Source organism: Prinia subflava, chromosome 2 (genome assembly GCF_021018805.1).
Source record: "Prinia subflava isolate CZ2003 ecotype Zambia chromosome 2, Cam_Psub_1.2, whole genome shotgun sequence".
NCBI lineage: Eukaryota > Metazoa > Chordata > Aves > Passeriformes > Cisticolidae > Prinia > Prinia subflava.
The window spans coordinates 30,576,507-30,602,618 of NC_086248.1; the positions used below are offsets into that span (position 1 = coordinate 30,576,507).

Below are 26,112 nucleotides of genomic sequence, written 5' to 3' on the forward strand. Positions count from 1 at the left end.
ACTGATGCTTTGTACCCTTAGAACAAAGAAATAGTGAACTGAAAACCACACCCATTACTTTGTGGCATTTCAGCTTTTGCAAAGCATGAGGAAGGCACTTTTTCATGCTGTAAGAGATCATGATTCAGATCTCAGGCAATACCCATGTCACATGCTGTAGGATATTCTGAGAAGTTATTTCATATCTGTTTCTAATGTTGGTAGAAATTTGGTCTAAATGTTCAGAAAAAAAAACTTTAAGTGGAACTGTGTCAGAAGCAGATATTGAAGAGAAAGCACTTTAAAATACCTGACAACACTAAGACATGTTCCCAAAGCAGTGGGTCAACTCCTGCTCTGAAATGGGTGAAATCTGTTTTTGAACTGACTTCCCTCATTCCAGGTGGACATCCTAATTAGAGGGTTCTTCATGGAACAGAGAGCACAACTTCTTACTCTGGTACTTCATACCTGTTAAGGAAATGCAGCAAGAAATAACAGTTATGGGATTGCTTCAGGAAAACAGTCACCACAAAAAACTGGCCAATTTCTAGCAAGATCCTGTGTCACACAGGTGAACTGAGACAAGAGGTACTCAAACCCCTTGCTATTACTGAAAAAACAGAATATGAGAAATGTCTTTGAACAGATAAAACTGGCTGAGAGAACCATGGAAACAGAAGCGTGGCAATGCAATAAAAGTAGTATCATGATATGCAGAAAATATTTTGGCAGCTTTTTCTAGTAGATTTTCCTTTTTGCAAGCATAATACAGAAAGATAATACTTAAGCGTTTTTTGGGGGATATTTTTGTTTGTTATGTGTTAAAAGCCTCACTGAATCAAGAATCCCACCCTATATTTTGATACTTTCAAAAATTAAATCAGAAATAGCTGTATATTAACTTCAGTGTAGCCTGTTGTCCATAAATAATATAAAGATTTGTATTATTTTTTCAGTCCTACTTTCCAAGCTGACTTAGAAGTTACAGAGTATGCAAAATGAGTAATAATGGTGCATTAGATGAAGGGAAAGGAAAATGCAGTATGCTGGTCCAAATATTTCTGGACTGCTCAACTGCTGATATGCCTAAAATTCAGTTTTAACTAAATCCAGTTCAGACTCATTTAACTGACACAGAGAATATCCACATACCCTTCTACTGCATCTACTTCATTAAGTATAATTTTTTAAATTTTGATATTCAGCTGAACAGTTTTCAAGGAAAAAGACAAAAAGCACAGGAAGAAAAAGACCAAAAGCACAGGAACCTGAAGTTTCCAACTTCAGAACAGGTGGAATTGCAATTGTCCGTGTTGCCCTGATAACAATCTCTAGAAAAGCAAAGGCATAAATTCATTTACACGATATACAATATTTTTTAACTTCCCCCCTCCTTTTAAACCAAAGATACTGACAGAGTACACATTTCTTTTGTGAAATTTTCTTAAAGTGAAATTATTACTTTTAATACAGTGTCAGGTGGAAGACAATACTTACCTGTAAAGCCAGACAAAAAACTTCTGAGGAAGGTAATTTTCCAAGAAAACATTAACCATTCCTTAATCCAGTCACCAACCTTGTTGTTCAGCATACTTTCAAAATGATGTTCTAACTTCAGGGAGATTAGTAATTTTCAGCAACAGATGTACATGTAAATATTCAATCCATTTATTGTAGAAACACTCAAGACACAATATAGTTTTAACATACTCCCACTAGTAAGTACTAATTTAATCTGGACAACACATTGTTTATTGTGGAAACGCTGCAGACACAAACAGAGATTTAAACACAGTTTAAATCCACCATCAGAGAACATGACACTTCAAGGAAGGCCAAAACAAAATGGCTCTTAAAGCTAAAAAGGAGAGGCAGATGCCATTTCCTAGAAATGAAGGAAGGTAGGCTCCACTGGAGCAGCTTTAGTACTGGGCTTTTCTTTTGCATTGGTGGTAAATGAAAAACCCAGAGCCCAGTGACTTTTCCTTTTTACCTAATTGCTCCAATCCAGGAATCTTTGGCACAGAAATTTTCCTTTGCTTTGTGGCTCTGATGTTATTTAGCCATTGGTTCTTAACAAGGCCACTGTTTTTACAACTTTTAATCCTACTCTGTGGCAATTAAGTGTGTGTTGTGTAAAGAATGCTCTTGAGTGTCAAATTCTATCTTGATAGGAGAGTAACAGCACCAGGTTATTGCACTAGTTCTTTTATAATCCAGTTTGATCTAACTAACAAACAAGGCTGTTAGATAACTGTTTTCCCTCATTATTTGCTACACTGGCCTTATTTTATTTCATTTACACTGACAAGCTGACAAACATATCTACATGCAAGAGGAAAGAATTCCACTGCATTGATTTAAAGGGACAAAAAAAAAATTGACAAACTGAAAGTTATTTTAAGGTAATCATGCAGATAATCTATTTCTAGTTCACTCTTTTACACTGCCTAGATTTAAACCACTGAGCTGCACTGCTTCTTCTTTGCAGAGAGAAATAAAAATGAGGCCTATTTGAAAAACCTGCACCACAGACAACACGTGGTTTATTCTCTCAATTCCAATGGTACATTTCCTTCTCTGTTGCTGTGTATTAGTTGTGAAGTTGTATTCATGAAACAGGGAATGTTTATGTATTCAAAACTTGTGCATAAAATAGAAGTAAATCATGTGCACTTTTTAGCCATCATAAAAACAATGACAAAATAAAAGCACTATAAAAGGTTGTAAGAAACTAGAGCTCTTCTACAAATTTTTAAACAGCTAAAAATTATCAGTTTCATAATGGAAATCAAAAGACATTTTTTGGTACAATTCTTTGCATGTCATTCCTCCTTACAGTGCTACATAATCACTTTACTTTTTCCTCTCATTTTAGTATCAGCAAACATCTGCCTACACACTAATTCAGAAAATATTAATTAAAACCTGGGAAGTATTAGAGCCTAGCACACTGATTTGAAATGTCTCTGATCATATATTTGATATCAAGTCCTAGCATGAAATTTCTATAGTTAATCCAAGTAGTTTCTCATTAGGAAGTAGCACACATAGTCTGTCAGATTATTTTCAGTACAAAAGATACAGAGATAAAGTAGTTTAACTGAATAGCTCTGAAGACTCCTAGGCATCGGCAGGGAAGGCACTTTTCTGGTCACATAGTTCTATGCACAATGGGACTCAGCACAGTTTTGGTATTTCAACAGCTCCTTCAGTTTCTCTGCAAGTGATATCCACTGACTGCCCAGTCCTGAACTTCTCCACTTGCAAATAATGCAAAGAAAATGGCTCCAAATAGATTAATAGAGGCAGCAATATAGAAAACCATCTGCCATTCTCCCACAGTATTCTGTCAAATGAAGGGAAGAAAAAAAAAAAGTGCAGTCAATGTGCAGCTTCACTCTCAAGAAAAAGTAATTTTAAAATCAATGCTACATGCCTTGCCTATTTAAAATGTAAATGCCACTCAGCATGATTTCACAGCAACATAAATGCATTATAAACATAAAGGATGAAATCATTAGTACAGTCAACTTCAATTTTATAATACAGCTTACACAGAAAGTCTTATCAGAACTGCATTACCCTATCTGGATCAGTTCATCACCCAAGATGCAGAACCATCGACACAAATGCAGAGAATGTTACTGCAAGGGAAACACTACCTTGGCTTTCAGATCAGGTGATCCAAGAGCTGAAGTGCCCTGCACTGTGCAGTAAGCTATTCCTAATGACTACTATGGGAACATTCCAGATTCATAAGCCTTTTGATCCAAACAAGGTTGCTACCTTAACTCAGATTTCAAGAGTAATCCTCTAAACTCTGGTATTTAAAAAAGGCCTTAATAAATGTGTAGCAAAGAAATGTGGTGTGTTTGCTTTTTTTTTTTTTCTTCAAATAAAGAAATAATATGTATAGATGTCTTAAAGGGTTGAGGTTTTTTTAAGTTCCAGATGATGCTGTAATGAACCTGTAAATTACCTTACTACAAAAACTGAATACCTGAAGAGTGCATTAGTATGGAGGGGGAAAAACTAAACTGAACAAAAGTACTCAAAAACAACCCACTTGTTAAGGTATCTGGAAGAATTCATCTTATTGGAATCATGTATTAATGAATATTTTTTTCTGTTTTTGGTTAGAGCATGGTGATAATAGCACCAAGGTCACAAGTTTGAGCCTCATATGGGCCATTCACTTAAGAGTTGGACTCGAAGATCCTTGTGAATTCCATCCAATTCAGAACATTCTGTGATTTTTAAGAAAATCCTTAGAATGACCTCCAACTGCAAAGAATTCAAGTGTATCACTAAGCTTAGTCCTCCCATCTCCCTTTCGAGAAAGATTTTAGAATAATTCATATGTTCATTGAAAAAATAGTAGTCAACTCCTCAAAAGTGCTTCTCTTTTTCTATACAAATCATTACATCACCTTGTTAGTCAAATCTAACATTAGAATCTAGTCCCTCACTTATCTGACAAATGCTGACATTAGAACTCAACGTCTCATTGAGAACCTAATTAAAAAAAAAAAAAAACAACAAGCAAGAACTTGCTCTAATGTAATAAAACAATACCACAATTGTCTCATCTAGTTGGCATTTTATCAGAGTTCTACTGCGATAAAAATATATTCGTTTTATTCCTAGAGATTATAAGGGGTGAGTCAGTAAAATTTTCAAGTCTTACAAAGGTCTTTGATTTTACCCTTATTTTCCTGATCAGGATCAGGACAATAAGACCTAGGAATGAAGTAATTCACAATGAACAATACACACGATGAACAATATGACTTAAAGGTGTAACCCATGCTTCATTTAAGGACTGCAGACTTGAGAAGAAGGAATTCTATTCAACTGAGATAAAAATATAACTGAAAAAGATAATAAACAGACTCACATTATGAGTGAGGTTTTTGGCAATAACTGGCCCCACCATTCCTGGGATAGTAGCAAAAGAATTTGTGATCCCAAGGAGAATTCCAGCATACCTGCAAGAGAAGTTTTTAACATTGCTTATTAACTTGTAAGGCTTATCAATCATGGAAAAAATTTTGCCTAACCGGATCATGTTTGCCTAACCGGCCTCATCTTGATCACACAGAAGAAATTAAACCCCAAATATTCCAGTGTGAATGACTTGCTTTTCTTCTAATAACAACTCACTGACAGCTTGGCACATACATTTTAAGGGACACAGTTTGGTGGTGGACTCAGCAGTGTTAGGACAGTGGTTGGATGTGATGATCTTAAAGATCCTTTTCTACTTAAATGGTTCTGTATGTCTCTATTTTTCAGACACTAGTTATGGAATTTAACTTGAATTGCCTAGGGTTTTGCTCAAGATCCATAATCCAAACCCACATCCCCTTTGCTAAGCCACAACCAAACTGTCTGGAATGGATCCACTGCAGCAGTTAAAGACACATTGCATGTCTTGAAGCAGAAAGGCAACAAGGAGTATGACAAAGTGCTGTTTGCTAACACTAAGGGTTGGTTCAGATTTCATTGATAAAAATTTGTCTGCCAAGAAGGCAATATCAGCAGTGTGACTGGACATCCCCACTTACACTATAAAATGTATATTCCAAAGATAAGAGTTCAGAGTGCTGTGGCAGGCCTTCCCTTCAGCTTTCTGTGGGTCAAGACCAATGAGAAATGGGCCTGACCAAACCAGTTCTGCTGGCTGCCGTTCCTGCAGCTCCGTTCTGAGGCCTCCTGTTCCATGAACGTGCTGCTCTCTCACACACAAATGTATGTGTATGCACCAGCGGCCACAAAAACTTGCTGGCAAAAGCTGGTAACTTGCTTAATATCTGAATCTCAGCACCTCATCTCTAAGCAATTCAAGATCCCTCTCACATGCATATTGCAATACCAAAAGTTTGAAACTGTACCACAAGTGCAGACTTGTCAGAGAGATGGAAGAGAAGTAAGAGCCAGATGTTCCACAGAAGTTTGACCTTCTAACCACCAGGGCACAGATCCCTGTGTCCTGGATTTTCAAGGTGGATTTGCTGGCCGAAGAATCATACAAAATACTAATAGTTGCAGTTTGCCATAGGAGAAAGGAGTGATATCCCAGTGATCATTTTAGGCTGTTTAGAGTAAAGTTATGTCCTTACCAATAGTAACATGATAGAAACGTATTTCATCTCTAAAGATAAATGCATAGCTTTGAAATTTTATTTACCAAAACAGGAGAATTCAACCATGCAGCATTGTTACAAAAGACTGCAATGTTCATTCCAGTGATATTAGAAAAACATGTGTTTTTTTTCCTGAGAAAGGGAAACAATCATCTAGCCTACTAGTTGATTTTTTTTCCTGAAACTCTACACTACACATCAGTTTAAAGCATGGCAATACTTTAGTTAAAACCTCTTTATTTCCTTTAAACATAGCATGCAGTCTTCCTATCTTGGAAAGTGGTTTAGAATTAATAGGCCTTTATGAAGCTGAATGTCAAAGTGTAGAAGTTTCCCTTAGGAAAATAAGCACATAAAGCAAAACCCTGTTTAAAGCCTTTATGTAGAACCAAACACACTTTGTCTTCAACATTTTTAAGCACTACAATACTGCTAACAGACACTTCTAACACTAAACACAGTTTAATAGTTTCTCTGGTTAACAAAGATCTTTGGCAACCAATTGCTGGCTAAATGCCTCTGTTTATGCCCAGTGTTTCTGACATAGTTTACATTCTTGATAGTGCTTGCTGTTTGATGCAGATAACTGTGATGACACTCCCTTAGCACAGTAGAAACTCATATATGAAAAGGGAAAGCAAAAAGTGACATGTCTGTATAGCAAAACCATTAGTAGGCTGTTGGCCAGGTTCTTATGGCATAGTGGGGATAACCAAATACAAATTAACTTGCAGAGTAGTCAAGTAGTAAAATCAAGAGAGAAAAAAACAGCAATGTGAAATATGTAGCGTACAACACGGCCACATGGATATTATAAGGGATAATGGTAACACCAATATTAAAATTTGTAATAATAGAAAGGTACTAATGTAGATTTAAAGAGCTAAAATATAATATATATTCCCCAAAAGAACAATCTTGTCTCCCTCCTGTCCCCAGCCCTTCTCCAATCCAATTCACCAATGGCATAATAAATACATGTTAGCAGCCAAAACCACAGAGCAAATGTTGTTGTTAATTAAGCATGAGTATTTTAATTTTTTCCTGTGAATATAATAATTATTTCTTTGATATAATGCAAGTTTTAGCAGCAAAAAGGGACCATTTGCTATTCTACAAAAGGCAGCATACTTTTAACCAATCTAAATGGGCATTTGTACATTTTGAAATTGCTTTGAATCACTTCTGGTTTTTTCTAATGTCTTTCAGTAAATTATGAAAAGTAAATATTGAGCTCTGAGTAAACTCTTTACTGAGGCTTCCTTCACAATTTTTTGCAGACCCTGTTTTTAGATTTCTACAATTATGTAAAGCCTTTCCTTGAAATTGTGCATATCTGTCTTGATCATTTTATCCAAAAAAGTTCAGACAAGTTGCAAAAAAATTAGGTGTGGGGGAGGGGGAAAGACAATCTTCTTTTTCTTCTCATCTCAGATGTTTTTTTGCATTTCTGTACCTGAAGAATTTTTTTAATATGACCTTTGTTACAAGGGTGTGTTTTTTTCCATCTCTGTCCCCGTTTGAACAGATTTACCCTGATGTAAAGCATGCATGTGCTGAATAGAAAACCACTGATTTCAATAAAACAGCACTCACCGTGACCACCAAGGGAAGTCTTCCCACATATGCAGCCACTCGCCTCTAGAGGCATTGCTGGGCCAAAGCCCCACGCTATCAGCAAGACACTTACCCCTCCTGCACTCAGTGTGCTCCGTTCTGCCTGTCTGAGAGCCAAGAAGAGCTAGGGGAACTTGTCTGGTGTGAATGCAAAGGGAAAAAGCAGGACTTTATCGAGGGCAGGAAGAGCAGAGTGGGATTTGGTCAGAGGGGTCAGCAGCAGTTCATGTGAGATAACTAACTATGCCTGCTGACAGGCATTGGCACTGTGTAACACCATTTTCTTCTTGTGGCTTTTTTTTCAACACCTAAAATACTCTGAATACTGTTACAAACAAATTGACTCTTGAAATAAACATATTTGAAATGCAAAATGAAGTATCTAAAATTAGAAGATGCATACAACATCCTAGTTTGGGAAGCCTCAGCCATTGCCTACATATAGAAGTTCCTTGTGCGTGTAAGTCACACTGCAGCTGCATGATTTCCTTTTTCCTGTCACAGCTCTGTTGCATTCCACTGACAGGTTAAATTGTACTCATATAACAAGCACAATTTAATACAATTTAATACATTGGAAACTAACTGTTGTAGTTCTGCAAAACTAAGCTTGAAACAGAAGTTGTATAGTGGTGCTATAACACTAAAGCAGAAGAACTGCTTTAACTACATTTTCTAAATTTGTAGTTAACATGATTTAAAACAAAGTGCACCACAGAAGCTATTTTTCTTACTTTCATATTCAATTCAGCATTAGAAGCTGTTTATAGCTGGCCACTGATACCTCCCCTCTTGCTTAGTACCTAACCTCACCTGCCAAGATTAACTGGATTCCCACTATTTCATATCCATTTGTTAAGTCAAAAATTGTCCACAATTGTGGACGTGACCACCATCGTTTCAATTGCCAAAGCCTGAACACCACCTTTAACTGGGAACCAGGGTCTTCCAAAGGTTGTCCAGATGATCATAATTTTTTTATAGATGTCATTTCTACAAAATATTTATTCTTCTACACTTACAGTTAAAGTCTTTTCATTTTGCACATTAATACAGAAACTTACTTTTCTTTGGACATAAAGTCATGTGACCCTGTTACCACAAATAGGTAAGTGAATGACAAAGCAAAATACTTGACTTCTACCAGTGCACTTCAGAAGAACATACATACATCCACACTCTTTGGGAAACTGGCAGATCTGCCCAATTATGAATTTGTAACACACTAGAGAAATTACAGCCTGAAATCTCAACTTTCCACTTTGAAAATTATTCATTTAAGAGCAATTGTACCTACCTGATTTGTCACCTACTGACAAATCAGATCAATTACTTGTACCAAGATTTAGATTTCAGTGTACAGAACGTTTTTCAAATGCAAATAATATGCCTGTATCACAGTGCTTCAATATGGTAATGTTCATACCAGAGCTCCAGTTGGATAGCTCCAATGGAAAAGCTGAAAACAGCAAAACACTTAACTGTATTGTATAGTTCAAAAAACAGTCCTATTAAGAACATGAATCAAATATGACAAAAGTCTATCAAGTCTATAATTACAATTTGTAACTACAGGAATTATATAATTTATTACTGCTGGATTAAAACTGGAATGATCCTAAACTGTTGTTTATGTCAGATCCTCTGCCAAACTTGCACTTTTTGGAAATATAGTGCTTAATATTGTAAACCCAAGTAATTGTCAGTGTTTACATTCCAGGTCTGTACAGCATATGCTCTATAGCTACATTCCCAAGGCACCCCAGCAACACAAAAAGAAAAAAAGGGGGTCATAAATATTTCACATGCACTAACAACAGTTTCAACAGTACTTACGAAGGTGCTATGTCCAGATGGTTGATGCTGTAGCCTGATGTACAAAATCCTCCTAGTGTTGTTGATATGGTCACGAATGCAACAGCCAGTGCGTAGTTGCAGCCTGTGAACCCGGCTGCTACCAAGAATACCGCAGGTCCAATCATTCCTTAAGAGAGAAGCCTCAGAATCAATGGACATTTAACACGAGACACACTTGGAGGTCTAAGTGTTTTCCGTGCGCCTTCCAGCGCCCCCTGGCGCGCGGAGCCGGCGCCGTACCGCGCGCGTTACAGCGAGACCGTGCGGGAACAGAAATGGTCTGGGCCTGGACACCTTCCCCTAGATCGGGTTGGAAAAGCCTCGTCTAACCTGGCCTTGAGCACTTCCAGGGATGGGGCAGCCACAGCTTCTCTAGGCAACCTGTTCCAGGGCCTCACCATCCTCTCAGTAATGAATTTCTTCCTATTATCTCATTACTCTCTTTCAGTTTGAAGCCATTCCCCCTTGTCCTATCAATACATGTCCTTGTAAAAAGGAAGAGCAGATGGGTTGCAAAACTGTTCTTGTCTCAGGAAACAGCAACTAGATCAGAAATATTCAACTCTAGTGGCAGAGAACAAATTAGATTAAAAAAATAATAAAAATCAACAGGTTCTGAAAATTACCTCACAAATTACTTTTATTTATTTCTATAAATAAATTAAAGCTACACTAGCTCTGTGAACCCTGGGTGAATCCGAGATAGCTGTAGGGATGCTGCATCAGGCACTGGAAAGAGCTGATCAGCCATCAAGAGCTCATGAACCTGCTTCCTATCTGCAGTTAACTTTGGTAGCCATTTCTCAGAGCCCATTTACATGACCCACTCATGTCCTCTGTAAGCAGCTCCAAGTGCAGGCTTTTGTTGGTGAAGCCAACCGAAGCCCTGCTTTTCCTACGATAACATTTTTTCTCCTGAGTTATACATACTTGGGTGTGAGGTGTGCAGCCCTGCAGTAAACTGGATCACCAAAATAGCATAGGCTTAAGACAAACAAAAGAAATGCCTGAGAATTTATTACAAGAGCTGCTTTAAAGAAAACAATTGAATCAGGTGAATTGAGAAGGAAGCAAGGATCACCATAAAATAACTGGGCTGCAACTTTTGTGGATCCTGTGCCTAATGTATTTTTTTTTTTCCAGTTTCTTTCTCCTGTCCCCTCTTTATTCAGCAATCAACTTCTCTTTCCTAAATACAACCTTTCACTTGTGTTCATTAAAAACCTCATCTGGCTGATCTGTTGGAGATTTCAGATCATCTCTCCTCCCGGTTAATCAAGACCGCTTTGGATTCTGTTTGTCCTTCTACTGTGGTAGCAACTGTAAATTTTGCAAAAGTATTCCTATTCAGTTACTTTAGTCTTAGATAAACAAAACACTGAACAACAGAATAGGCTCATGCAGAACAATAATCCTATCAGTTTGATAAACCTTTTTTGATAACAATGTTTCATTCACCCTATTATAGTGACTTTACATGACCATTTATTTAATTGGTATGCTTGTAGCCCAATTATCTTGTCCAAAAAAAAAGCTTTTGACAATCTCTTATTGTTCTCTTATCCAGTAGGGCTACTTCTCATGGAAAAAAGATAGGACTATTCTTGACACATTAATGTACAAATAAAGCTGCTCCCCTCAAGCCATGCACAATGCTGCCTCATCTCACAGCAGAATGTCAGACTACTCCCTCAAGCCCTTAAATTTTCCCAATTTGATATTATTGTATGTTCTAAGATTATATGTTCCAAGAGATGATACCTGCACCTACCTATTAGGGTAAAACATTTGCGAACACAAACAGTGGAGAAGTTCTGTTTTTCCCGTAAATAATCAGCAATTTGGCCAGAGAGAATTATACATAACCAGCAGCCAAAATAAGGCAGGGCAGACAAAAATCCATTCTGTTAAGGAGGTTAAAAGAAGACAGTTAAAACACTAAAATGACAAATCAATCATGATTTAATCCCTAACTACCAATGCAGTCAGACCAAAAACTCAAAGGTTTAGATCAGCAACTAGCTTCAGCAAAAAGAAAACTGTAACTGAAGGTATCCTGCGGACATTAACCTGATTGTGGAAGTGTCCAGGATACCAATATCGAGTCAGTTACTAAAATAAGTGAAAGCTGTAAATATTATTCAGAATTTTGAAAACTATACAGAATCCCTGGGTTTTGTTCTACTGTTATGTTACATTTTTCCTTATCTGCTGAAACATCTAGTTCTGGCTGTAAACAGAGACAAAATCTAGAACTAGGACTTTTCATCACATCTGGGCTGGACATCCCACGACCCCAAAGCAGAGCTATTCAGGATCTGACATTACTTACACTGAAGTTACCAATTAATTCCTATTAAACACATGCTGCTTAGAGACTTCTGCCTGATTCTACATGATTTTCTGATGAAGGGAAACAAAAGGTACTACTAAACTGCCTACATTTACAGCCCTTCTAAAGAATTATGGATAGTTACTGATAACACAGCTATAATTTGACCCTATCTGTGATTAAAAAGGGGTATTTGAATAGAAATTGTGTGATCTTTATACAGTAGTATGAAATGTATATTTGTCAAGAAGTGAAAGATTCCCACGGAATTTTAATTTGAAATGAAACAAGAAACACATCCTCACCTGGAGTCCATTCTATCAGTACTTAAGCATGCTGCCTGTTGGATTTCAGTTTGTTTTCAAAAACAGTAAGTAAAATTTTGAAAAACAGACAGTCTCAGTAATTAAAACTTTTTTGAAGTGCTATTCAAAGAAATAGCATTATTTTAAAATAATTTCTGTATTTTAGAAAGGAAATTGAACAGCAACAACTGTATAATATTTTAAACAGTAATGCAATTTCCATCTAAGTGTGTGGCAACAAAGTTAGTCCAACACTATTACACAAGCCTTTTTTTTTTCATGTGTGCAACAGTCAGTACTCTAAGCTACTCCAAAAAGAAAAAGAAAAAGCAAAAGAAAAAGAAAAAAGAAAACAGAAAAAACATAACCCAGAGTCAAAGCAAACCACAGCAGAACCTGTTACCATTTAATGCAATGGTGTTTCACAGAACACATGCAACTGAGAGCTGTGGTACCAAATGACTTTCACAGATATCGATGCTTCTTCAGGCATCGATATATCAGGGAATACCTGAAGAGGCATAATAAGGAGCCCAAACAGCAACTTTAGTTAGTTTTTTTCCCAGCCATTTTGCAGCTTGCCCTAATGCAACATTCTGTTCTAATGCTAAGGTTCCCCATCTCCTCCTCCCAAGACTGCTGGCATCACCTCTTTCTTGCATGGCATTCATCTTCAGATTGCTCAAAATTAGTTTTGTTTGCTAAACGAGGAAAAGAATATGTTAAGTTTCTTGAAATTTCTGAGCACCTTTTTATCTTAGCTATACCAGTTTCTTCAGGTAAGCTATGCCGTCACCAAAACTGTTTCATTAAAGACAGACCAGTACAGTCAAGCAATCACTATAAATAAGAATATTCCACTTCCCCACTGCCTAGTTTTTCCCTGATAAAGAATTTATTTTTGTAAAATTTCCTTGAAAAGCACTATGTTTAGACCTTAAGACTATGGTTTTGTTTCATCCAGTTACCTTGGTAAGAAAAGGTATTTTACCTCTTCTGTTTATTGAGGAAAGAAATTGACAATTTGGAAAGTGATTCAATCAGAATGAAGCTTCCCTCCGGTCCCTTTCTTTCCCAAACCCCATCCTTAAAGTACTTTAAAAATGCCACTTGTCCAATGGGTTTTTTTAGCTTTATTTTTAAGTGGAAATGTTCTCCTTTATGAGGTAGCAAAGTAGATACTACTTCAGAAGCCATAAAAGTTGGTGTAAAATCTGAAATAATCATAGAAACCATGTAACTTGTAAGGGAAAATATTTTTATAGTTACTGTTTTAAAGCAGAGCAGTTAAAGATGGGTACCATGTAACTTTAAACAGAAAATTTAACTTGAAAGCTAGCACTAAGGTAAATTAAAGAATTTGAAGAATTGAAAGAAAGTGGAAATTATAAGGCAGGCAACATTTTTGATGCATCTGCTTAATTGTTCAGGGTTATAATTTCCCAGATATAGGTTTACATTCCAAGTTTCCTCTATTCTAAACAGCAAGTGATTCAGTTTCTTTGATTCAGAAGAAAATGACTGTATTTGTATACATCTCACCTCCTGTGCATCAAATCGCAGGATCTCCTTCATGTATGTGGGCAAGAGTGTAAGGAGTGTATAGAAAGTCCAATTGTAAGAGAAGTGTGCCACAACAATAGCCCAGAGCGGAAGGGACTCCAGCATAGGTCTCCAGGGAACAGATTTCTGTGTAGAAAGCTGCCAAGCAGGAGACAAAGAGAAGAGAAAAAGGAAATCAGGATGTTGATATGAACGTTTACTAAATACAATGTTTTCGATGCTAACCAAATCTATGCTCATGATCTATTCTGAAAGGCACAAAATGAGTTTCAGTTGATAAATGCAAGTCATCAGCAATGAATTAATTACTATCTGCAGTTCTCAGTTGAAGGTATACTAAAGTATGTTACTGCTCTAATGTGTATTATTCCAAAGTAAACCAATTATTACACTTTGTAATTCAAAAAGTATGCCTTCCCTTGCCGAAATTTGATGTGTTCTGTTTTCACTATAAATAATTAAATATTTAGTCACCCCTCTGGTGTTGATTTAGCTGAATCTTTCCTGCTCAATCCTAGATATTAATTTTGGTCTCTCAGCCAGCTTCACTGTTTGCAAATACATATCCCCCCCTAGTCATAAGAATGAATCTTATGCAGACTTCAGGAGCTGGCTCATTAGCATTTTCTCTGCAAACAGTAATCTGGTTCTTACTTTAGATGACACACTGAGAAAGAGAAATGCTGTCAAATATTGTATTGCAAATGCTAAAGATGTTATACAGGTCTGGATCTAGTATAAAATGACAGAGTTGGGCTTTTTTTAGAATACAAAGCTTTTTAAATAAAGGACCTCAACAGCAGCTGCAACAAAAGGCATTATTATAAATGCTTTGCTTGATTACTGATTGTTTTTCAGTTTACAGCTGCACTATTTTATTTTTTTTCCTTTGAAAAATCCTGCCTCCATCTCAGGTTAACAATGTTATTCTAAACATAAACATGTTTACATAAATATATAACAAAGCATTAACAAAACATGTAACAAACCATAAACAAAGCCTGACATTAATGACCATGTTTGTGGTTTATGTTCAGACTTAAGTAGGTTGGTCTCTACCAAAGTGCTGTACCTGATCTTTCAGAGAAGACAGTAAATATGCTCTTTCAGCATGTGAAATGTTCCTGTGAGTCTCTGGTGTATCACTAACAAAAAACATCCAGAAGAACCACCACAATACGCCAAGAGCACCTATTGTTGTGAAAACATGGGTGAAATGATAGAAATTAAAAAAAAGAACAATTTTATTGAGTAATACTCTCAAGTGATATAGTCAGAAGTGTTTTCTCAATACTCCAATACAATTTTAATAACATTATTTTTCTGTCTGCTTACAAACACTAGTTCCCCAAAGTGGCTTAACAATGTACATTTAGATATACTAAAGAATAAAAACGACTAAGCAGAATTTTTCTTTTTATTTTTTTCCTCTTTTTTCCCTCTACTTGAAGTCCTTCATACAGCAAGAAAGCTGTGTGCGTGTACATAATTGTATTTTTATTTGTCACATGGAAAAGGATATGGCTCACCCTCAGGAAATAAAAAATTCCCATTAAGTTTAATCACAAAAAATACTCTGTGCACATATACAGAATATCACTACATGCAGCTTAATCGATGTACTATTCCTCCTTTTCTTCATTAAACCAACCCCAGAATTGTTATTTGAAAAAAGGTAACTTTTCAATAATTGGTCCAAATTAACTGCACTTTTATGTAACTGTAACATTGTAACTTATTTCATTTTGTTCAGTTCTTTGGTTTGAATCCTTGTGATTTGTAAAAAAATTGGAGATGGTTTTTTTGAGGAAAATGTAACTCTTATATTCTGATTCCCTCTTTCCCATGCAGAATATGAAATGGCTCAGACACATAAACAGACCTGTTAAAAAGCATTAGCTAAGCCATGCTGTTAAAAAAAATATTTTCTGTTTCAGCTTCTTCCAGAATATAAGTCACAGTAAACATGCTGTGCATTCCTTCGGGGTCACTGTGACTGCTAGAGATTTTCCACAGTTTACACTTTAGGCGGCAGTAACTTTTCACACGTTCTTTCATTCAAAGTTGAGGTTTATTCCTGGGATTAAAGTTATTAACTCAATTTCACACTTCAGATAAGAAATTTCAGCCTGGTGTTTTCAAGTGGTGAGAGAGTTAAGAGCATTTGACTTGTACCAGCTTTTGTCCAACTCAGAGACAGCTTTGCTCACTGGAAGAAGGCTTATTTAGCCATTTACTGGAATCTACTTAACTTTAAATATCTCTAATTGCCCAGAAGGAATAAAACAGCAACCCAACATGTCAAACATGCTTTTAAAATGTAAAGTAAGTTTTAAAAGATATGCTTTTCAAAAAGAATATGGATGTATTTTTAATAATTAAGAAAAATCAAAACAACACAAACTCACCAAATATGTAGAACACATAAATCCAGTTCATATAGTAACAAATTAAACCAGATAGAGGCAGAGACACAACAGTTCCCAGCTGTGCACCTACCAGAAGAACGCAAAACAGAGTGGAAAAATAATTAGATGTCCTGTGGACCCCTTAAGTATAAGTGCCATATTAGAGTTATTTTATTTTTCTGTAATTAATCATGAATAAAGATTGTCACCACCACTAGAGGGTTGTGCTTTGCTTTAAAGAAACACAGGCACAATGAGCTGCCTTGGCAGCTCCAAGCAAATAGAGCCATAAAGCCCTAAGAAGCCAAAATTAGAAGCAACAAGCAACAAGAGATAAGCATTCTTGGCACATTTGTCTCCAATAAAGTGATGGCTATAACACAACCAATGCAAATTAGTCAACTGATATTGCTGTAAAACAAGAGAGAGCTGAACACACTATAATTAAGGCCTTGTGAGTATAATGTGACAATATAGTCAGTTTGCATTTTTCATATCTGCTTCTAGCTCCACAAAACCAGGAATGCTAGAAACATGAAGCAGAAGTTATGCATATATAACCAGTAGGTTCTAATTCCATGTTTCCTGAATGTGACAGGGTCTAGGAAGAAGGGAGAAGGGAAAGATAAGCAGATTCCAGTTCAGAATAAAGCCAAAAGCCAGAAAGAACTATTCCTGTGCTTATAATTCAACATACATTTTGCAAAGAATAAGGATGGCAGGTGTTTCCCTTTCAAAATCTAAACCAGAAACCCATATTATTTACATACTTGACACTCTACTGGTGATAATTGTACAGCTAACACTCTTCATGTTAAGAGTGTTACATGCTGTACAATTACTTCTCCAAACTTAATTTCAACTCAGAAAATATTATGTCGATATTCTGGCTACTTAGACTCCATCTTCATGGAAACAATTTTTATTTGAGGCAGAAAGCTCCAACGATGAACAACAAAACCACATACATCATGCAAAATAGAAATCAAAAAAACAACTATATATAACCTCAACCACATGTTCTCTCAGAAAATCAACATGATCATGATTAAACTAACTACAGACCACATGACTCCCAACGTGGAAGGACGGGAAAGGAAGGAAAACAGCCTGTCAAGATAACACAAGATGTCTTATCCACCCGTGACTGCTAACAATGGGCTGTCCAAGGTCACAGACTCTGCTCACTAGTACATTAGCATATATTTTCACAAAATGCAAAAGGACAGTTTAAAAGCTCCCAATTGCTAAATGCAGTAGAAGGCAATCCCAACTCTGTACGCTCTGCTTAACTTGTGTGCTCAGTCTCACATAAAGACTTCTTTTAAAATAGATTTAATTAAATACCAAGGCAGAAAACAGATTTTTTAAAAAGAGAAAGAAAAAAGCTTTTTGATGCATTAGATGAGTTGAAGTAGCTCTTTGAAGGGTCACTTCAATGAGTGATGAGACAATTGGTTCAGAGCAAAGTGAGGAAGCATGAGGAAAAAGGATTAAGGCTTCATCCCTCTGGGAAAAGTGAGTCACTAGACTGTCTTAGCTCCTTAAGAAACTGTAGCTGAAGTTCACATGGTATAGACTTGTCTTCTTGATAAACCACAGGTCCAATAAAAACCAGAATTATTACTAGTAAGAGTGAGCAAAGCAAACCATTACTTCAGTAACTGAATACAAAATTTATCATTCTCTAAGAAATATTATCAATATTGACTAGCAAATTTAGAAACCTATGTTTCTCACCTGCCCCTCAAATACTGCACTGAACCCTGTGACTGACCAACAAACCCCTCAAATGCAAGGAGGCTCAGTGAAGGCGGGCAAGAGCAACATGTCCATTAAACTCAGGGAATAACACTGGGTGTTACCAACCACAGTTGTTGTAAAGAAGCTGACTTTATCTCAATACAAAGGGCACCAGAGGGCAGCTTTAGTTAAGATAAGCAGCAATGTCAGTTGAGTGGATCAGCTGGTGGTGTAAATGTTTCTCCTCATTCAATTCATTAAAAGAGTGACTGTCTCACTGACTTAGCCAGAGCAATGTGAGGGGAGTGAATACCTGGGTCAGTCGAACACAAAGTACAGAAGTTAAACAACAACAGAATTTCTGAGAGAACTACAGACTTGACTTGCAGTCAACCCAAACTGAAGTGTATTGTAATTGCTATATTTTGCTAAGTGTCAACTTACATTTGCTAAGTGCTAACTTGTACTGTGCTTTCAGTACATTCTGTATCACTCTGCTAAATCAAAAATCCTGTGCAACATCAAGTATCTTCAAAGAAGTAAATCTGATATCAAACATTACACCTTCCAGACACAGAATATCTAGGACAATCTGGTCAGAGACTATTTAAATCTGACAAGGAGCTCTCGCAGCAATGCATGGGACCTTGGCTGTTTTCTCCCACAAGCTCCTCCAAAACCACTTAAAAAACCCTCCAAAAACCAACCAAACAGCTCTATCCTGTGACTGCCCCAGCTTTTTGTCCTAATGCCTAATCTTTTTTATTCGCAGTATCTTCAAATAATCAGCTACACAGTAATTATTTGCACCACTTTATACTAAAGTAAGACCCAAGTTTATACTTATTTGTAGATCAATACCTTTTGTCAGGTCCATAAAAACCATGAATAAATGAAGAAAATGAATGGAAAGCAAGATTTACTTTAATGTTACACTTTCTGCATTAAATGCTGATTAAAATTTACACTATAAATCCCTTTGATTTAAGTCAATCCTCCATTACTGCAGTAAAAATTTATAATCCCATTATCAGCGTGGGAATTTCTCACCTGCATATGAAATACTAAGGAGCTTGCTGCGTTCCAGTGGAGGAGCCCAAGAAGACCACATTGAATGCATAGCTGGAAATGTAACACCCTAGAAAACATCATTTCATTCTGTTGAAATGAAAGAATTTTAGAACTCGCTTCAACTTTACATGTTTCAAAGCACATTTCATTGAAAAGCAGTAGTACAATCTAGTGTGTTGTCTATCAAGAAACCACTTATAAAAATTGTGCAAGGCATGAGAACAAGGAGGCAGAATTAATTTCTCATGCTTTTGACTCTATATACTGGAAAAGCAGGAACAATACAAGCAACTCTGTTTTGGGGCCCTGATTTCTGAAAAATGAGAATACTTTGCCTCATGTATCCTTACATTTCTTATTTGAAAAGCTTAGGCTAAAATATAGTGCAAATGCTTTAATTATTCTAAAAACCATAAAACTAAGCCACCCAAATGAAACAATCCATATACTATTTCAGCTTAACAATCTCCACAGAGCCTAATTATTACAATTTTAAATTACTTATTCAGATACATTTTCAAATTACATAGAGGAAACAGGATTACCTCTCCCAGTCCTTCCAAGGCTCTGACAGCTATGAGGTAGCCAACTCCCAAATTTGCAGCTAAGGGAGTAAGCAAGGTGAATACAGAGGTACCTAAGATGCCAAAACCCAGCAACTGTTTGCCTCCAATTTTGCTTGCAAGATATCCTCCTGGAATCTGAGTAAGGATATAGCCATAGAAAAAAGAACCAAGGATCCATCCCTGAGTATCAGCATCCCAAGAATACTTTACTCCCTAAGAAGAGAAAAAAAACCCAACAAAATGCAGTAAGTTAAAGATAGTAGTAATTTCTCTGACCACATTTTTATTACATTGATCCACTATTTAGTCCTTCATAGATAAATTTCAAATTTTTTGTGACCTGCTCCCTAGGGTCTCCTTCCTCTACACCCACCTGTACTGCAACCAAAGTTGTGTTAAAAGCTAATTCAGGTAGTTTACAATCTGTTTGGACATATCTAACCCAAGTATGAAAATCATCACTACATGAAGTACAAGAGCTCTGGCAGTTGTCCCTTTTTGAATTCTAAGCAGCTTGGGTTAGGTGACAGGTACTGACTATGTAAGTCTGCCTGAGTACAAATCCCACTTCCGAATCACAGAGCGGACATTTTGTCATGCTCTATAAAATGGCTTTACCTGCAGAAAACTTATGGACAAAAAAACCAAATAAGAGTTGCAGGTGCTTAAATTTAATCCAATGAAAGAGAGCAGTCAAGGACAGGGCTCAAGGGTAGGTGGAATAATGGGATAAGCACAACAGAGGGTAGATGAGTTTAGTGGGCAATGCAATAAAAGTGAAGATGATTGAGATAGGAATCTGCAGCTATAAAGAAGTCAGCAGAAGACAGGAACTGTTGCCCAATAAAGTGCTTCTGAAATTTGGGATCACTTCCAAAAGACCAATTTTTCCACATCTAAACAAGCAGCATACATTTCACAGAAATGATGAGACAGAATCTTCCCATAAAGTTCACCATTATAATTTGTTTGTGATAAATAATAAATGACCTCTAAACAAGCAAACAAAATGAAAGCAGGAAGATGGCAAGAGTGCTCAGGAATAACTTCAAGACAAGATCTGTGCAAGTCCAAATTCACAAAGTTGGGGTTTTTTTTAGAAATTTTTTATTCTATATCCAGCAATTCAGCTAAGAAATGTGATTTGAAGGCTTACTGGAAATCAGAGGTAAAGGATATAAAGACAATATGCATGATCTGGGAAAGAGATTGAAGAAGTGAAGAGAGAAATATTACACGTTAATTTGTAATGAAATTTCATGCCATTTTGAGTGTACAAAGAACAGGCAAATTGGCCAGTGATGGGAGCTCTGACGCAGCTGTAACAATAACAATGGGTAAGTGGGATATAAATCAGTGAGTCATGGTAGATCTACGTGGTCAGATTAGCCAATTTCTAAGGAACAGCACAGAAAAGTGGTACGTAAAAAGCTGACCCGGAACACAGTGCTTCTCAATTAGCTAGTCATTTAAGGCTAATACTTCCCAGAACAGCTTTAAAAGAACCACTGGAAAGACCATCCTGTAAAAACCAGCCTGTTCTCTTGCCACCTAAATATGGTTCTACCTATCACAGAGTTCTAAAACCACTTTGACATGCCACGTTGGAAGACAAGACACGTTACTGAGACCTCACCGTTGTGTTGCGAGGAACATTTATGGTGGAAGAATGCTCTGGGCACACATTGGAAGACACATTCTTTGCTAAGCTTGTGTTAGGTTCTACCATATCCACCAGAGCGACGCTGAGGTTCACACGCAGTGCATACAGGAGGAAGAACCCCAAACAGGCCAGGAGTGCGAGATTGTAGCGAGCTGAGCAGCATGCAGGGACTGAAACGAGAGCAAATGAGAAATGTTTAACAGACCTAACAGAACAAGAACAACTCAAACAGTTTTTACTAAGGTTCTCAGAAATCTTTGGGCAAGACAAAAAATTAGCAAGGAGACAAGGTAATTTTTCTTCTTAAGTGGTTTATTCAATAGGGGTAAAGTCTGAGGCTGATTGAAAAAATTTTAAAATCCCACTTTCATACTGATATACAAAGCAAATGTAATCCTCGTTTAGACAACAGGCAGCTACGCACATTAGAGTAGGGACTGCAGAGGATGGGCAGTGTGTGGTCTGTGGAAATGGATTTAGAAACATAGTTTCAAAAGTCCTCTCCAAAATACTCTAGTATTTATTCAAGACAGAATTTCACACTTAAAAAACTCCAAAAATAATTACTGGGAAGGCTGCAATATACATAAACAATGGTTCAAGAAACACAAATACTCCTAAAGTAGTGCTAAAGAACAGTCATTGCTACTTCAGACTGTTTTCTAGGACAAATTTTCCTTCTATAAGTTTGCTTACAAGGGAATATGCATTTGCTGACAGCAGCCAAAACTACCAGAAAGGGCAATGACAAACACCGAGGTGGCACTGTGAGACAATAACAGGTCCTCAGTTGCCCAGTACACCCCCTTGGCAGTCACAAGACAACAAAGGAAATGAGTCCTAAGATTCAGCATAAAATCTGTGTTGTGACACTAAGTCAACTCTGCCAGCTGTTTATACACAGAGGGCAGACTATGCACTGTAACACAGTTATTGATTTCCTACAGTAGCACACAGCAGCACTGGGCAGAGAGCATTCCTCCGTGCCAGGAGATGCAGATCAGAGCTGAGCTGTAACAGTTCAGATCTCTGCAGCTACTGTTTATGAACCGGGAATGCCTGAAACTACTGAGCAGGAATGTCAGATTGTTGAGGAACTACTTGAATAATCTGCTGAATTTTCAAATAGAGCATAGAATTTCCCCTCTTGTGAGGGAGCTACGTTACTATTGTAACTATGTAACCTGCATGTCTGAAACTCTGGGAAGGCTGGAGATCAGCAAATATTACATTAGTTTACATCAGTCTACAGTGATCTCATCTTTCACTACTCAGAGTTCAAATTATGAATATAACAAGTACATCTATGAACAGGACTGACAAGAGCTTCATCTGCTACTGCAGTATGTCCCTTGACTGGATTTTCTGATCCGCAGTAGGAAACAAAGGACACGCCCTGTGGACAGACTGACGAGATACCTTCCTCTTCCCAGTAACTTCCCTGAAAAAGGAATGAGCCTACATATTTTATTTTTCAGGGGGAACACCAACAGAGCCTTTCTGCAAGGTTGTTTTTCATGGAATTAACAGAACTTTCCCATTTTTGAAGTCTCTGATCCTGACAAACTTTATGTGAAGTTTATTATTGCTGCACAAGTTGTTCAAATGACACAGAGATGCTGTACTTGCTATGTTCATTTAATAAATAAGTAAGAAACAAGGCTATTGTACAACTATGCAAAACCCCTTCCAGACCTGTGGTAATTTCAAGTTTTGCATCAGAAGCATTTGAAAAAGCCATCCCAGATCTTTAAATGACATGAGGGAGAGCAGCCAAGATTTTATTGCTTACATGAAAAACAACAGGCACTGAGAACAGGAAGTACTACACAAAAACTACTCAAGCAGCTTTGTTGTTCTTTATTGTTGTTTAAAAAGCAATTTGCCATAAGTAGAAAATGTAAAGTCATATAATTTATAACAATGAATAAAATTACAGGTAAAGCTACTTACCTGTTTCACTTGTAGTTGCTGGGGTTAGACAATAATAACAGAAAGCTGAATAACACACTGATGATGTAACCCTTCCCTGGAAATGCAGATTAACTGGAAGAGCCATTCCTTTTCATCTATAAGACTCTTACTGGTATATAACTTGCACAGAGAGCAAGCTCCACAAAACAGATGAGCAAGAACTTAAGCTCACTAATGAAGGAATTTTTTTTCCAACTTTAAACATTTTATTAAAAAAACCTAACAAACATGTAGAATTGAAGTCTGAAGCAAATAACTATGAAATTATTGGTTTCCTGTCAATTCCATCATGTGCACTTGAAATACCTAAGGATATTAGATCAGGTTAACAGGACAGAAGACTCAAGAAGATTACAGGTGTGTTGCCAGAGAGTGCTATAACCAGAGACAGACATTCACCCCCCTAAAGTTTAAAGCAGCTAACCAAAATTTAAAGCATTGGGTTCAAGATCTTACCTTGACTAGCAGTCTTTGGTCCTACATCTCTTGCTAATTCTGATTCCAGGGGCATGTTTTAAAGCACTATAGCTATAATTTAACAAGATTCTGAAATTGCAGTTAAAAAATAGGTCTGTGCTGCAAGTTGCACGGCAGTTTAAAGGAAGTTGCTCGTCTGCAGCAGTTTTCCTTGTGGGTGAGGTGAGCCACCTCCAACTGGAGCCCGATGCATTGAGCAAACTTAAGAACATATTGCTTTAGGAAGACTTGCACTCAAATTTCTCTCCTTTTGCCCCTTTCAAAGTCATTTTGTTAGCACCTCCCTTTGATGCAGTTGCACGATTGCTAAGTAGGTTAGAGCATTTTTGCATGGCATGCTGAAGAAACGAAAAATCTTACTCTACTCTTTATAGGTATTGCATTTTGGGAAGCAAAACAGTACAGACAAATAAACTTGTGGGCTCTGTTGTTAAGCTCTGACCATATATCGAGCCTCCTCTCCTACCTTCGTGCATCCTTTCACCTTCCTTCCTCTCCATACTTGTCACAAGCCATTAGTCTTACTCAAAATTCTGCCTTCGTATGAAATTTTGACACAATCTCGGTGGACCCCGGTAATTTTTAATATTTGGACCGGCATTTGGGCTGGAATGTCTTTAGTGCAACGACACCGAGCCGAGGGCTCGTGTCTGACAGGGCTGCACGCCTGACCCCGCCACCGACAGAGCAGCGACCGCAGCCAGGGCTCGGAGCCGTGTCTGATCCAGCACCCCCGGGCACCGCGGCGGCCCCGGCACCGAACTGCGGCTCAGCCCCCGGGCCCGTCACCGCTTTGCCCGTCACCGCTTTGCCCGTCACTCCGGCAGTGGCACGGCGGCTCCGAGCCCCGGGCCCCACAGCGGCGCTCGAGGCCCGCGCCTCCATGGCAACGCGACGCCGCCACAGAGGGGCAGCTGCCGCTCGTCTCACCCGTGTCGGGCTGGGGCTCCTTCAGCAGCGGGGTGCGATCCTCTCCCTCCTCGGGCTCCATCTCGCTGCTGCTAACTGGACCGTGCAGCGCGCTCAGGGCCAAACCGCCCGGCGCCACCGCTGCGGCCGGGAGCGTGGCCCGGTGTGGCCCGGTGTGGCCCGGCTCGGCTCGGCTCGGCCCAGCTCGGCTGAGCTAGCGTTCAGTTTCCCCCGCCAGCGCTCCCCGCCCGCTCGGCTCTGCCCCGCCGGGGCCGGGCAGCGGCGGCCGCAGCCCCCGGCGATCATGTGACGGGCAGGGGCGGGCGGAAACGGCTTCAGCGCCGCGCTGCTGCCGGGCCGCCCTCGGCCGCCATCTTTAGTGAGGGCGGCCTCTCCCCCGCTCCCTCCCTCCCGCTGAGGGAGGACACGAAGGCGGACACAGGCGGGCAGTGGGTGTCGCTGTGCGCGATGTCCCGAATGCTGAGGGAAAAAAGTTTCTCAACGTTAGGAGAAATCTGATCAGGGTGATTCACCACAAGCGGCTGCTCCTTAGTGAAGGCGAGCGCCTCTCACTGCGGCAGCCACGGGTGGAGAAGGGAAGGCTCCAGACGGAGGCGCCGGGTCTCTCTGTAACCACCGAAATGCCATTTAGCAATAAACTGGAGTATTTGCAGCACATGGTCTTTTTGCTCTGTGTGTGTGTGCAGTGCGCATCTCCTGGAGTGAGGTTTTAAAATCATAGAGTGTTAAGGGGTTAGAAGGGACCTTACAGATCATCTTGTCTCAACCTCCGCTGCCATGAGGGGCACCTCCCGCTGGACCAGGTTCCTTAAGGCCTTACCCAGCCTGGGCTTGAGCACTGCCAGAGTTGTGCCACCCACAACACCCCATGGCAACCTGTTCCAGTGTCTCATTACCCTCAGAGTGAAGAATTTCTTCCTAGTACATAACTAAATTTCCTCTCTCTCAATTTATACCCATTACTCTCTGTCCTGTTACTACAGCTCCTGACAGAGTCCTTTTCTGGCTTCCCTGCAGGCCCCCTTCAGATACTGGAAGGTTGCCATGAGGTCTCCACACAACCTTCTCTTCTCCAGGTGAACAGTCCCAACTTTCCCAGCCTGTCTTCACAGGGAAGGTGCTCCAGTCTGATTATGGAATACATGTGAAAATGCATCAGTATAGATTAATAAGCATTGTGGGATATCTAATAGAGGTTTCCTCTTGGAATCAGTGTTTTTCAGCCTCAGTCACAGCTAACAACAGAGTAGAGATCTTCAAGTTTTACAGGCTCTTTCCTACATGAGAGCCATCTCCACTCACCTTGTCCACCACTTGCCAGGGCTGAGTGCTGAGTCATTTGGTGATGCTACTGTCATCCACTGAAAGTGAAAGCTTTGCCTTTGCTTAGATGCCCGTGCCATCCTACTGGCATGTAACTAAGTGCTTGGAAAAATCTGCATACTGCAAAACAGAGGAATGTATAAGATTCCTGG

At 38.6% G+C, this 26,112-nt stretch overlaps 1 protein-coding gene across 3 annotated transcripts; it reads right to left on the reverse strand.

Annotated features, from left to right (window-relative positions):
- Positions 1 to 1,628: 1,628 nt before the first annotated feature.
- SLC17A5 (solute carrier family 17 member 5) lies at positions 1,629 to 24,996 on the reverse strand. Of its 3 annotated transcripts, none has more exons than XM_063389474.1 (11): positions 24,527 to 24,996; positions 21,230 to 21,426; positions 19,573 to 19,806; positions 19,007 to 19,094; positions 16,214 to 16,300; positions 14,878 to 14,996; positions 13,785 to 13,943; positions 11,377 to 11,509; positions 9,585 to 9,732; positions 4,883 to 4,973; positions 1,629 to 3,331 (listed from the first exon to the last, which is right to left on the reverse strand). In XM_063389474.1, the coding sequence occupies exons 1-11, from the start codon at positions 24,696 to 24,698 to the stop codon at positions 3,194 to 3,196; spliced, it is 1,566 nt and encodes a 521-aa protein (XP_063245544.1). In that variant the 5' UTR covers positions 24,699 to 24,996; the 3' UTR covers positions 1,629 to 3,193. The 3 variants fall into 3 exon arrangements, with proteins under 3 accessions (XP_063245544.1, XP_063245545.1, XP_063245546.1); XM_063389475.1 differs by having other exon boundaries at positions 24,638 to 24,990; XM_063389476.1 differs by lacking the exon at positions 24,527 to 24,996 and adding an exon at positions 23,687 to 23,829.
- Between the last annotated feature and the right edge of the window lie 1,116 nt (positions 24,997 to 26,112).